Source organism: Teleopsis dalmanni, chromosome 2 (assembly GCF_002237135.1).
Source record: "Teleopsis dalmanni isolate 2A chromosome 2, ASM223713v2, whole genome shotgun sequence".
NCBI lineage: Eukaryota > Metazoa > Arthropoda > Insecta > Diptera > Diopsidae > Teleopsis > Teleopsis dalmanni.
Genome location: NC_051847.1, coordinates 238193642 through 238207647, shown reverse-complemented (window position 1 = coordinate 238207647; position 14006 = coordinate 238193642). Strand labels below are relative to the sequence as shown.

Sequence of the window (14006 nt, the reverse complement as noted above, 5' to 3'; positions counted from 1 at the left end):
AAATGAAGTATAATTTTCTCTTAAGAATTGTTAACTTCAGTTACTTTCGTTCACTTATTTCTAACTTGGTAATCTTAAAGTAAAGCTGTGCACGCCATATCACAGGCGTAAGAACCATTCACGTCCAAAGTTACTTAAAAAACCATCGCTTGAGAAATTATATTAGAAATATCTAAAAAACCATGGGCTACCTGAAGGCTATTTCTTAGATTATTTTATTATCAACGTTTTAATTAAAATCACCAAAATTTAATCTTGTAAAAAACATATTCTATGCAAACCTAAAGGAAACATCACTAACAATAATTTTAAGTTATAATCCTATAGGCAGCAGAAAATCCCACCGTTCCAGAAACTCCCGGTTGAAATTGGCATCCGACAAATGCAATTAAGATTATTTGTTACGGCCTTAGTTGCTCTTAGAAATTTTATGAAGTTAATATATGTTTATATATATATAAGCGTTATCACCAAACACTGTTAATAATAGTGTCTTTCACATTCAATGACTACTGCACAAGCTCACCATTTTTATTTATGTTTAGTATATAATAAAAACATGACTGTTACTATCAACTAAAAGGTTGTTAGTAACTGAAACACCTATATGAGATAGGTTATTATATAATATCAAATGGTTTAATGAGCGCTGATTATTTGATATGAGGTCAATTTAGCCTAGGTGTGTCGCTTTCTAAATAAAAGAACTCGATAACCATACCCAACTACCAACTTAGTCAAAAAGGTATTTAATTCTATTAATAAAATTATTTTTTATTAAAATATAATATGAAATGAACTAACCTTTTTTTATATGTAGTTAAATCTGATTTCTGCCGAAGAATTTCTCAAAAAATATCCACTTTAAGTAATCTACTTTAAGTTTATGAAATAACACTCTGTGTGTGTGTGGGTTATTCACACATCATATCATATTAAAATTTACTCAGCTAAAATATTTTATCGACTTAAATATTTTAAATAAAATAAAGCTTTAAAATTACAAAGCTAAGTTCGAATGTACTAGACTTTTTAGTAAGTTAAATAAGCTTAAGTTGGTTGTTATAGATGACTACAATATATTCACATATAGCCATTATATTTCATAATTTCAAGAGCTTTCTCATTCGTGCATGTATTAAAAGATAACATATGTGTGTATAATATCTTTAATTATTTTAGGTAGAGCTCTCCGGCTTACATTTTGTTGGCAATTATTTTAAGCCTTTCACAATTTGCACTCAAAATTAATAACAATTTGCTATAGTAAGTATTAAAATTTTGGATCTCTTTCCAGCGGCTAGATTGCGAAATTCCCAACATATAATAAATATCTATTGTTATAACTTTAGGTTACATAGATATAGATATTTTTCTTTCTTTATCCAGTAAATACTACTTTAAATTATCATTCTTCCAACATGAATGCAGGAACTAAGAGCCCATCCTAAAAAACAAAATAAAAAAAATTGAATAAACAAAAAAAAATGGATAAAATAAAACTATTGTGATTACTAATATTATTGCAAAAATAAAGTTGGAAACCACTTAATAACGATATATCGTTAATATATATACATCGTTTAATTAATTCTAAGGCATGAGTAATAGTAAATCTCAAAATCAATTGTTAAGTTGTTATAGTGTTTAAATATATAATAATTATGACTAAAGTTATTCATATATTTCATTTACACAGCAATTAGATAGAGTTCTCTAAAGTGACGTGTTCTATTATGCGCTCCTAGTATTCATGGTATCGAGGCATTATTTTTTATAGCAAACTTTAGTTGTATCTCTCCATATTATTTTTGTACTAATAATTTATAATTTATTTAAACAAGTAGAAATTTATATACTTAGCAATAAATTATGTATAGATTTATACAATATATAACCGTACGTATTCATAAAGATGAAGTAGTGACTTAGTGACTGTTACCTCCCACTAAAGATGACATAAACATGACAATTTAGGGAACCAAATAATATACTTCGATATATGATGTTAGTTTACTAAATATATTCTTTAATGATTTATATTATTTAACCATTTTTAAATTTTCTAAATAATCCAATCCTAAACATTGCCCTACGATATATTTAACTTTCAAGTCGATACAAAAAGTTTTCTTCATAATATGAAAATTGTTCCTACAAATTTTCTTATTATTCATTATTATTATTATCATTATAATTATCATCATCATTATTATTCATTCTCACATTTATTGTAGCTTAACCTGGATATATACCACATATATTAAATTGAATGAATGTAATTTTGTATTATTTCTGACAGCTAATATTTAAAAATTTTTATTACAATATCAATTGTAATGGTATTCAATGTCTTTAATTATTAATTAAATTATTTTTGTTTATAAAACGATTAAATGTATAAAATCTTTTCTGCAATAAAATATCAATAACTAAATATTTCTATTTAATTGCCCATTTATTATCATAATAATACATTACACATAAACAAAATAGTGCAAAACATAAATAATTTTCAAGATATATAGTGATGACTCTACTGAATATATATTTTACATTTTCTACATATGAACATATATTGCTTACTTAAATAATATCAATTATTAAAATTTACATTGTATACAATAGCCTTTAGTGCAAAGTATAAAAGCAAATATAAATGCGTTGGCATTTTTATACTATCAAGGATTCTGAGAATTTCTACTTTGCTCCACATTATACTTTATACTTTTGTACATGGGGCGATTGTATTCAATGGCAGGATATGCAGTTCTTACTTGTGGTTCCCGTCTTCCTACAGTATCTTTCCATATCATTGCCAATAATATATAAAATCCACCAACAATTTTGTTAAATACATCAATAAGTTTTAAAATGATGGGTGTTAGCACTCTTGTTAAGCGACTTAATTCAAACATAAACCGTAAAACAAAAGCACCTACAAATTTTATAGCAGCAAAGAAGGCGGTAACCAAGGATAAAGTAATCAAACCAATAAATTTTAATGTAGATACGATATTTTCTTTGGATATATCATTGGACATAAATTCATATGTTGTATGCTTAATGCTCCGTCCCCATTCAAAAATAACATTTATAAAATCTTGTAATCCTACTTCATTAGCAATTGTTTCTTCTTCTTTTTCAGTTTTTATATTGGAATCATTTTCGTTCACGTGCGGTAAAGCTGCACCTGTAGTTCGTGCTACAGTCGGGCTTACACGTCGTCTAAGTGGAGTACTTGTGAGCTCTGTCTCTACAGCTCGTGCCACTTTTAATTTTAATATGATTTCATTATCTCTAAATCGTACACTTTTAACCATAAACCAGTATTGACCAAAAGCTACATTTTCTAATTCTACCCAAATATATGTATCCATAGCGCCAGCTATTAATTTTGTTTTTGAAATATCGCCATGTGTTATACCAATCCATACGTTTGGTATATTTTGATAGAACAATAATATTTGCTGTCTGATTTCCATAAGTATTTTTTGAAATTCATGCTCGCTACCTTCAAGTGCAATTATATCCCGGTATGCACCAACAACGTCAACGTAACGGCGTTCTTCGTAAAAACCGCGAAATATTTTTTCTTTAAGAATTTGTTTACACGAAGACTGTAACGCATCCCTCTGAGGAATTAAATTTGGGATAGAAGTGGGACAATATGTTGGTACAGTTTTAGGTGTATTCAACATTTTGGCTGAAAGAAAAAAACATCATTAATCATTAAAAAAACAGCAATTATGTTTGTCACTCACATTTTGCAAAAGGAATTTATATTTACTAAATGTTGAAACTATGCTCTTTCTATTGAAGAAATAGTTAAACAAAGCTTAGTCATGTATGGTCTTAAATGGTTAGTTGTTGTTGCACTTTGACTCCAAAAATAATCTGTGATCTATCGGAATAAAGAAAACGTAAGTTTTTTATTTGTTTTATTTATAGCATAAAGTTCTTACTTTTTGCATAATAACAAGCCAGCAGCCAGCGTTATTTCATATTTTTTCTGAAAAGTTTACTTATAATTTTTTATCTATCTTAAAAAATATGTAATTTAACTAACAAACTGTTTTTTATTTATATTCTGCAATCAAATCCAAAAAAAAAACATTTAAGAAATTTAATATGAACTGTATAGCGTCAGCTGTGGCAGTGATGCCATATGCTTTGAAATAAAATATTTATTAAATCTTTAAACATTTTCCAACTAATATTTGAGTTTATTTTAGGACTTATAAAAGTCGTCAGGACAAATATGATGATTGATCGTTGAGAAAAAATAAAGATTTCTCAACTTTTTCTTTTTTTCTAGCAAACAAATTTTTCTAGATTAGAAGATTAAAAAGTATTAAATAAAGAATAAGTTTCTCAAAATTGTTTACATGGAACTCGTATTATACATTAGATGTCTTCCACAAGCTACTCGTATTAACTTTGAGTAACACTGTGTACACACAAGTATGTTCTACCAGCAAATTTTCGAGTATATGAGAGCATCTGAGAGAGCGTAACATCTCTGTCGAAATTTAAAAATGTTACACAGACTTTACTAGTATATTTTATTTCAAGCAAAATTTGTCTATGTGCATCAGCTGTTTCGGTTTAAATTTAAATTTTGTGTAGTATATTTGCGCGGCACTGGTGTTCTCACCAGATTTTAGACAAAGCTGCTCCATAAAAATCTGTGTAAAGAGCTTAATTTGGCACTTTATTTGTGTTACGCTCTCAGTTTATACTTTACTTGTGTTTGACTTGAGTTTTACTATGAGTAGCTCATGGAACAGACCTAATTTATTTATATCGCGTTTAAACAACACATTTTTAAACTTTTATACTTACTCCATCAATTTTCGTTAAGTTTTAACTACAATAGCCATAATTTTTTCTTTCAAAGTTGGAAAAATACAGTATTAAGTTAACATATGTTTTTTGTTGTGTTGTGTGTAGAATATGATATATAAAAATTCTGAACACTAAAAATTGATTAATTTAAATAAAAGAAAACAAAATGAATATTAGAGGACATCGCAAGCATTTTTATGTTATGAAAAATGAAATGCTCATATGATTTTAGCGGATGACTGGAATTATGCAACATATTCCCCTTGAACCCTAACAATAGACAGATTTTTAAATTTGGCTGCAGTGCAACTTAAGACATAAAATTTTTTCTGAGTTAGAACTAACTCTGAAGATTTTAAGAGTATTGTTATTGCTTCACATTGTTTCTTTTGTGATTTGCAAGTATTTTTTTGCTACACTGAAAGATAAAATTACGGCTAATATTACACTGTTGCAATCTGTCAAGTGTTATGTTTTGGCAAACAAAAAATCTTGCAAATTTGCACATAATGCAAGCAAATTACATTTTGCATAAAAATAAATAATTAATATAAAATTAAAAATTAATATGAAAACAGAATTAAAAGGAGTGATAAGAATGTGTGTTTTCCAATTTTCAAATTTATGAAATTTTTGAATTTTGTTGGAATTTTTGTTTACATATGATTTTTGACATATGATTGCAATATTCGTTGGAATTTCCAATGAAGATTCACAATAGTTCGCTTATTGCGTTAGTAACACTTTTGTTTAGTGTTTGGCCAGTACTACTGACCTAGATAGCGAAAATAGGCCTTTTCGGTGGCTCGCAAGTACGGCAAAAAATGCATGTTGGCCTATGTTGGCCACGCGAATCATTGGCATCACTGTTGCAATCTGTCAAATGTTTTGTTTTGACAAACAGCAAATCTTGTATATGTGCATATAAATCAAATACATTTTTATAAAAATATTATAAAATTAAAATGAACACGGAATTAAAAGGAATGGTAAGAATATTGGAAATTTAAAAATAAAACACTAAGATAAGTAAATTTTTGTAGGTACTGTCGATGTTGGGAGAAGGAAGCAACGTTTTGCAGTGGCCGAGGGATACAAGCTGTTTCACGGATTTTTTAAATGTTATGAATGCCGCAACAACCTCCTCTGAAGATTCTCTTCCTTTCGTGTCAAGTAGCACTCTAGAAAACACTTCGTTTCCTTTGTGATCCATAGTTTGGGTGTATTTCTATAAAAAATTTTTTAGAAAAACTTCAAAAATTATGTTTGTTTATTAATTTTACGTATGTAAACTACAAATTAAATGAAATAATATAAATGTTACCTGGTAATAACTTACATAATAAAAAATTCAATGTGCTTAATATTTACGATTTCTCCATTCTTATTATTTCTTCGTTACTTTTCAAGATTTTTCAAATTTTTGAATTCTGTTTGAATTTTTATTTCCTCAATTTTTGACATTTGATTGCACTATTCGTTGGAATTTTCAATGAATGTTCACAATAGTTCGCTTATTGCGTTGGTAACATTTTTTTTTTTACTGGCCGATGTGGTTGGCCAGCATAACTATGGTGGCCGAGGTAGAGAAAATAGTGTTGTTGTTTTGCATACATTGCGGCCAGTATAGGCCTGCATAGGCCAACAACTTGCTGTTTTTTGCCGTACTTGCGAGCCACCGAATACGCCTAATAGTGCTGTTAACTTGCGAGCCACCGAATACGTCTATATTTTATTTATATAAAAAATGTAGTTTGCTTGATATATATGCATATATGCAAAATTTGTTGTATACAAAAGCAAAACATTTGACAGATTGCATCAAGGATGTCAATATCTCGCTTGGGTAATATATAGGCTAGCTTACGTTTTTTGCAACACTTGCGAGCCACCGAAAACGCCTATTGTAGAACATTTATTTTACATAATGTTAGGTGTCAATTTGTAGCAAAAAAAAGCGGAAAATCAGGTTTAAATTAAGTGATTAACTTGCATTTATTTTAAAAATGTGATAATGAAAGATATTATATATATACTATATAAGAATTATATATCTGTTTATGCAAATAAAATCACTTAATAAAACTGATTAATATTTAGTTTTAAATATTATTTTAACCATTAAATGTGCAATATAATAATGACTAATAAATATAATCTCAATTAAATAATAATACCATATATATATAATTATTTAAATATTATTTCTTTTTGCAATCCCTCTGTGGTGGCCATTGCATTTGAGGCTTTATTTTCTATAGAAAGAAGATTTGAATAGTGCTGCCAGTATATTAAAATCTTTGAAGGAAGGTAAACATATATTAACTTTAACCGAAAGCGTTTAAATTCTTCAAATTTATATTTATTTATGTTCAAATATTGATATATGCAAGTTGAGTATTTTAATTAAGTGTAATAACATTATATTGAAATAACTGATAATAAAAATTAAATTATATTTGTTTGTGTCTGAAACACCCTGTATTGTGTTTTACATATTTTTTAATAAGTTTTCGCGTACAAAGATATTACTGAAGGACAAATTAAATAAATAATTTTTCTATATATAATTGTATATGATATAAAAAAAGTTATTTTACTGTGTTAAGTTTTAAAAGAAACATCAAAATTTATTCTAAACAAGATCTCATAAAATTTTGTAAGATGACCTTGGTAGGACTAGCGGCTCGAAAACATTTAATAAAAAAGCGGTAGGTGAATGTGTTTCTGTTAATAAATTTTAATACTCAACGATTACATATTTATTATAGTAATGCAAAACTAGCGGCTGCCTTTCCTAATGGATATCGATGTCAGAAGTGTTTGGAAGTAGGACATTGGTCATATGAGTGCACACAGAAAAGAAAATTTGTGCATCGTTCATCTCGTACAAAAATATTAAATAAGAGGCTTGCCGAGAAGAACGCTAATGATACTAATGCAACTGACATGACAGAAAATGAAAACGGCTTAGGGAAACATTCAATGCCATTTTCATTAAAAGAACCTAAATCTAAACACGCTAAACGCAACAATGTCTCATCAAGTTCCTCAGATGATATGTCAAGTAACGACAGTAGCTCTTCTAGCGATGATTCGGACTCTGATAGTGATGATTCTAGTGGCTCGGATTCTGATACGGATAGCAGTACCTCCGATTTATCATCAACCTCGTCAAGTAGCTCTGAATCAGATACTACTGACGATGATAAAATTTCGAAAAAGAACTCTTCAAGCTCATCATCTTCTCTTGATGAAGATGATATATAATTTCCATACTCATTAGATTAGTTTCAATTACATACATAGTTTATATATGTACATTATATGCATAATAAAATAATATATTCATAAAACTTTATTTTTCTATTTTTTATTACATATAAAACTTGCTACCTGTAAAAATGTTGCCGCTATGTGCTTGGAAACAAATGAGCTATGTAAATCCAGCTTGGTATGTGTTAATTAATTGCTGACAAGCTGCGGGCATATAATATTTAAACGCTATTAACAATTTATATAAAACAGAGTGTACTCAAAATACAGTAGCAAAGGTGTTGACTATTTGCACAAATAATTTTGTAGGATCTATTTCTTGCTACTGCTTTTAATAAATTATGCTTTTACAATTATGAAAGCGTATATTATATAAAATTAACACTTTTTAATCATAAAAAGATTTTATAAACATAATTTATATATTAAGAAATCAACAGCATCAGATCTTCTGCAATACTTTGAACCAGAAACAACTTCCTACCCGACAAACAAATATTTTATGTGCTTAATAAAAACTAAAACGCAATGTCCAAACCTATTTTTAATAGCTATATAAATTAATTTTTTATTTAGAATTTAAAATTCATTGATTAACATTCATTGATAAATTAACAGTCTTTTTATTTACATCAACTTCGACGATGCACATTTTGAAGTCCAAAATTATTTTTCATCAACTTCATCCATGCAAAATGTCAAAAATTTATCTAAATCCAATTTGTCTTCATTACTGCACTGAAAAGTGGATTCATTTCCGTCTTGAAAAAATTCTTTCGATACGTCGTCAGTTTTATGCATTACTTTATCTTTTGTCTTTACGCTTGAGGTATTATCTTCAGGCTCTAACTGTGCTTGAATATTAAGCAGTTGCAGCCGTTCAATCTAGTAAAAAAAAAATATTTTATTTGAATTTGTATTATTATTAACGCCGCTTATACCTTTAATTCATTTAATGAAACGTTCATCCGCTCAATAGTTCGTGTCATCGTCTTTTCCAACTTTGTAAGCACCGCTTGATCTTTTAGAATTTCGGAATTCTTTTGAGCAATATTTAATTTTGTGCTGGTCATATCGACTTGTTTACTACTTTCTCTGCTATCAACAAATAATCTGAGTGTCCTGAGAACCACAAAAATAAAGTTGTCATTTTAAAGGAAAGGTAAAAACAGAACAAGCACAGGCCGAAGCGAGAATATTGAAATTAACGTAATAAAATTACTTATAGATGTTGCATATACATAATGATTAAATTTTGGCCGCGTGCGAGTTCGAGTAAATTAGATAAATATTAGGTAAATTTGGTGTTACAATTGTGAAAATTGTATAAGACGTTTAGTAAATAAATAAATAAATTTGAAAACTATTAACCAAAAATAATAAACAAGTGAAATATATATATATTTACATACGTGCAGTGCAAAAAATCCGTAGGAAATTTTAATTTACTTTACCTCAATTTTCTCGAACTCGCACACGGCGATAATTTTAATATGTTTAATATATACAAATAAATTATAATACACATAAAATAATTTTTTTAAGAGCCATATTAAATAAATAAAGTAATCGATAAAAAAATTGTGCAGCTTTAAAGCAAAATACAAGCTATGACTAAAAAGGGTATGTTCACGATTTTACATATAAGAAGAGCAAAAGAACAAATCGTAACTATATACACGAAAAAGCCGTCAACTTTTCATTTTTCCTTTCAATTCTAATAGTACATTCAGACTGTCTCATTTAGGCACTTGCTCATTTATATTAATAAGTGAACGTTCACATCATATACACATATGAGATTATGTAGTCTTAATTGTGAACAGTCTTTACACATAAAACTATGGCTGATATTAATTTCAAAATGATTCGATTATAAAAAGTATTTTTGAATATAGCATATATCGTTCTATAGATAAAAATACTTTCTGTTATTATTTGTAGTTTATTGGTTTTCCAACTTCTCGGTAAACTTGTATCCTCCTTTAACCTGTCAAAAACAAAATACATAACAAAAAAAAAACCGCAAAAATATTGCCGCAAGAACAACAACTAATGGGAGCAAGGACAAAACAAACTGAGAAAAATCAATAAAAACTCTCATTTTTAATATTACTTGCAAATGTTTGTGCGTATGTCCTGTTAATTGCATTTATAAACGGAAAGGCGTATTTACTTTGTTGCAGTCCAGTGAAAGGACTTCAAATCATTTTTTAAATTAAAATACGTAAAAGCAAACGGGAAGGATGTACAGCACAGAAAATATACGAAGTTGTTAAATTTTTTATTAAATATAAAACAAGTTTTACAAAAACTTATCAAAGATTTGTCAGTTCATGAAATATTTATTCTAAACAAAATGGTCAGTAAACTTGCAATAAATAACGAAGTAAACGTTGTCAAGGACCGCCCAGTTTTCATACCACCAAGAAAGCGTCAATCTTCAAAGAAGACAAATGGAGCACAGAACTATGTTGACCATATTGTTAATGTACAGGTAATTATAATTATATTAATTTATTATATAATAATCACCACTCGATGTGTGTATATTTATAATTTTCAATTTTATATATATTTTTTTTTTACAATAAAAGCGAAAATCTTATAAAATTAGCCACTCTCGACTAAGAGTCTTTGCTAACTAGCAAAGTTCCTTCAAAGTCGTAAGTTGTCGATTGGTAACTATATAATAATAAGTTCATCTTGGTGATGCACAGTTTTATTCCAAATACGATTATCAATGGGAGATTGTAGGCAACTTTCTTCAAAAATATTTATTCTATTAATTTATCCACTTTATTGTTTTACAACAAAACAATGAAACCAACGCCATTATTAATGTAATCTACTTAATGCAGGTTTCAAAAGACAGAGTGTCAATTTAAAATTGAATATTTATCAGTGAATCAGTGAAGACCACTGATGATGATTAAAAATTAAATAAAAATAATATAATAAAACAAATTTGTTGTTGTAGTTCACTACTTTTCGAAACCTCTCTACCAAATATATTTTTATAAAATATATTCTCTATTGTATTGTTAATAACAGAAAATTTTTTCATCACTATAAGTACGTTTTAAAGGCACTAGCAGCATTGGCACACACATTAATAAAGCAATTCTTACATTCAAAATCGTCTGATAGTCCCAAGAAATCGCTATAAAAACTAGACTACATACCTACAACATCGTAGTCTAATCTGCACTCTAGTACGTCGGCCAACCTAGTACGTATGCGTATACAAGCTTGTAATAAAGATCAAATCGTGATACTGTTTTGATATGATATTAACCATGTATATATACTTAACCAATACAATGTAATCAAGAAAATGTTTTATATTCATTTCATATACTACAGACCTAACAAATTTATTTAATATTTTCTTTAATTTTATTTATTTATTGAATCTTTTTAATATTTTTTGCATCCATATTACTCACTAACTATTTCAACGCGTATATTTCACCATTCTAAGTAGCTAAGTTTTTTTGGTGGATTTTTCCTTGATTTATATGGTGAGATATACCTCACCATTCTATGTAGCTGATTTTTTATTTATTGGTTTTCCCTTAATTTATATTATAGTAAAATTAATTTTTTATTTCTATTTATTCAGCATCGCCAAAAACTCTCACCATCTAATCCAGGACTTGAGGAAGATCTATTAAAAACATCTTTAATTTTAAAAAATAAACAGCCACTGCCACAAATACCTGGAATTGCTACTGTTGACACAAATATCGAGGAAAAATCAGTTCACTCTCTACATCAAAGTACAAAATCGTCACAATCAGTTGATAATATATACGAAGATGATAATGAGTTGCGAAATTTTGATAATAGTCTAAAACCGCATAATCACCATTTTGAGAGTTCAACTGTTACACCGACGAGTTTTTCGGAAAGTAGTCTTGATGTAAAACTAAGTAAGTCCCACGATTGTTTAAGTAATCGTTCCGCATCTAAAAAACGTGTAAATATACACACCGATTTACCTACATATCAACTACGTAATAGCCCAAGACTTTCACCTGAAATAGCCAATTATGAAGATGTTGAGTCTGGTGAAACAAGTGTACTCAATATTGACATGCAGAGTCTGGAACGGTTTAATACAAGACGTTCAATGGATAGTAACTATTTAACAATGACTGGTAATTAAATATGCAATTTGAAATAAGTTAATTAAATAAACTAAATAAATGATCATGCACTTTTGCAGGCACTATTAAACGTGGACGCAAGAAGGGACAAAATTTGGATCTACAAATTAATATAAGCCGAGAAGAATTAGAACAAATCAATGCTACTGCCATTGCGACTGAAGTAAAGAAGAAACAAAATCTATGCTTCACTTGTTCCTTAAATACTGGTTTGCATATCCTACTTTTATCACTTGTGAGTCTTCCATTTGTAACAATAATTTCAAGCATATACTCATTTTACATTGGCACATTAACCTGGTATAATATGTTCAGTCTCTTCAATGAGGAGAAGTCATATTTGCATAGAGTTTTTATGAGTCCGATATTAATAATAGCATATCCAGTTGGTATTATTCTTTGCACAGTCGGTTTAGGAATTTATGCTGGCATTGTGCAGATTAGTTTACAATTTAATAGTTGGTTAAACGAGGTAGCAGATATTGAAAAAGGTTTTTATGGTTGGTTGTGTTCCTTTTTGCACATGTCAGATTGTAGTCCATATGAGGTTATTATTTTGACGGATATACGTTTGCCTAATGACGAAGAAACGCAAAGACACCACGTGAATACTTCAACAGAGGAATTATCATTGTAAATGATAGCATTACTGCTATATCAGATTGAATGGGATAGTGTCCGAAGCCGTCGTCGTAGCAAGTGATATACGAATAGAACTGTGGTTTAATGTAACAAAAATAATAATGAATATATACAAACCAAATACAAATCTTAGTCAATACAAATTTATTTAATAATGGTTTTGTATTTTCAACAAAAATGGGTGATAACAGCCAGTTAATGTGAACTAAGTTTCCTTTACGTAAATTTTTAATTCCTCTTTGAAACAAAATTTAAGTAGTTTTCTAGTCGCATAGCTTGTAAGATTTCGTAAACGATTTAAACGATTTACAGTTATATGATTTTATTAAAAATAATTAGCATAAAAAGTTTCTAATTACACATAAACCAAAGATTATACATATACAACTCTATATATACAAAATAACAAAAATTAAATATTTTTCCATGCATAATAAAATTATGAAAGTTTTAATATATCGCTAATATATGCAAAAGATTTATATTATATATTTTAAGTCTTAAAATTAAAAATGGAATATCAGTTGTAAAAGTTTATATATCCTATTAGACCGATTTATTATTGTATAATATATAATGTGTATTATTTTTTACATATTAAGAGAACAAAAATGTTGCATTTATTTAAAAAGTAATAAATATTAAAATGCATTTATTTTAATAAAAATAAAAAAATAAACGTTTCCATTATATATAAGCAAATAAATTTTTTTATTACTAAATGTTTGTATTTACTTATAAACACTTGAATGCCAAATTGATTTTTAAATGCTTTTGCAGGAAATTTTTTATGTAAAAATATATGTCGAATTATATTATGTACCGAAATTAATTAATAACAACATATTATTGTAAATATATTGTGTATGTTAAAAACTCTTAATAATATCAATAATCTTAATATGAAAATTATAAAAAAAAGTTATCTGCTAGTAAATATGCCAAATAAAATTTAGTCACAAATGTATATAAATATTTTTTCAATGAAATTAATATTTTTATATGATCTATATACAGTCAAACTTCCATAACTCGAATTTTCTATAAGTTGAACGAAATAGAGTGGGT

The 14006-nt window shown here is 27.9% G+C and overlaps 4 protein-coding genes across 6 annotated transcripts; 2 read left to right on the top strand and 2 right to left on the bottom strand.

Annotated features, from left to right (window-relative positions):
* Nucleotides 1-1048: 1048 nt before the first annotated feature.
* LOC119680219 lies at nucleotides 1049-4114 on the bottom strand. Of its 3 annotated transcripts, none has more exons than XM_038092931.1 (4): nucleotides 3966-4114; nucleotides 3765-3904; nucleotides 2778-3706; nucleotides 1049-1447 (listed from the first exon to the last, which is right to left on the bottom strand). In XM_038092931.1, the coding sequence occupies exons 3-4, from the start codon at nucleotides 3699-3701 to the stop codon at nucleotides 1409-1411; spliced, it is 963 nt and encodes a 320-aa protein (XP_037948859.1). In that variant the 5' UTR covers nucleotides 3702-3706; nucleotides 3765-3904; nucleotides 3966-4114; the 3' UTR covers nucleotides 1049-1408. The 3 variants fall into 3 exon arrangements, with proteins under 3 accessions (XP_037948859.1, XP_037948858.1, XP_037948855.1); XM_038092930.1 differs by lacking the exon at nucleotides 1049-1447 and having other exon boundaries at nucleotides 2549-3706; nucleotides 3966-4012; nucleotides 4070-4101; XM_038092927.1 differs by lacking the exon at nucleotides 1049-1447 and having other exon boundaries at nucleotides 2549-3706.
* Nucleotides 4115-7359: 3245 nt separating this feature from the next.
* Nucleotides 7360-8183, top strand: LOC119681602 (zinc finger CCHC domain-containing protein 10-like). Its single transcript, XM_038094844.1, has 2 exons — nucleotides 7360-7559; nucleotides 7620-8183. The coding sequence occupies exons 1-2, from the start codon at nucleotides 7513-7515 to the stop codon at nucleotides 8116-8118; spliced, it is 546 nt and encodes a 181-aa protein (XP_037950772.1). The 5' UTR covers nucleotides 7360-7512; the 3' UTR covers nucleotides 8119-8183.
* Nucleotides 8184-8701: 518 nt separating this feature from the next.
* On the bottom strand, nucleotides 8702-9448 carry LOC119683229. The gene is made up of 2 exons (XM_038096860.1): nucleotides 9066-9448; nucleotides 8702-9009 (listed from the first exon to the last, which is right to left on the bottom strand). Exons 1-2 carry the CDS (start codon nucleotides 9195-9197, stop codon nucleotides 8791-8793), a joined length of 351 nt encoding a protein of 116 aa, XP_037952788.1. The 5' UTR covers nucleotides 9198-9448; the 3' UTR covers nucleotides 8702-8790.
* Nucleotides 9449-10074: 626 nt separating this feature from the next.
* LOC119686107 lies at nucleotides 10075-13363 on the top strand. The gene is made up of 3 exons (XM_038100571.1): nucleotides 10075-10621; nucleotides 11750-12287; nucleotides 12356-13363. Exons 1-3 carry the CDS (start codon nucleotides 10484-10486, stop codon nucleotides 12931-12933), a joined length of 1254 nt encoding a protein of 417 aa, XP_037956499.1. The 5' UTR covers nucleotides 10075-10483; the 3' UTR covers nucleotides 12934-13363.
* The last annotated feature ends 643 nt before the right edge of the window (nucleotides 13364-14006 follow it).

Excerpts from the sequence above, each read along its gene's own strand:
- LOC119683229 (XM_038096860.1), bottom strand. The coding sequence starts at position 9,197 with ATGACCAGCACAAAATTAAATATTGCTCAAAAGAATTCCGAAATTCTA. Across the intron at positions 9,010-9,065 it reads TTTCATTAAATGAATTAAAG|ATTGAACGGCTGCAACTGCT; the intron begins GTATAAGCGGCG and ends TTTTTTTACTAG.
- LOC119681602 (XM_038094844.1), top strand. The coding sequence starts at position 7,513 with ATGACCTTGGTAGGACTAGCGGCTCGAAAACATTTAATAAAAAAGCG. Across the intron at positions 7,560-7,619 it reads AAACATTTAATAAAAAAGCG|TAATGCAAAACTAGCGGCTG; the intron begins GTAGGTGAATGT and ends TATTTATTATAG.
- LOC119686107 (XM_038100571.1), top strand. The coding sequence starts at position 10,484 with ATGGTCAGTAAACTTGCAATAAATAACGAAGTAAACGTTGTCAAGGAC. Across the intron at positions 10,622-11,749 it reads ACCATATTGTTAATGTACAG|CATCGCCAAAAACTCTCACC; the intron begins GTAATTATAATT and ends CTATTTATTCAG. Across the intron at positions 12,288-12,355 it reads TAACTATTTAACAATGACTG|GCACTATTAAACGTGGACGC; the intron begins GTAATTAAATAT and ends GCACTTTTGCAG.
- LOC119680219 (XM_038092927.1), bottom strand. The coding sequence starts at position 3,701 with ATGTTGAATACACCTAAAACTGTACCAACATATTGTCCCACTTCTATC.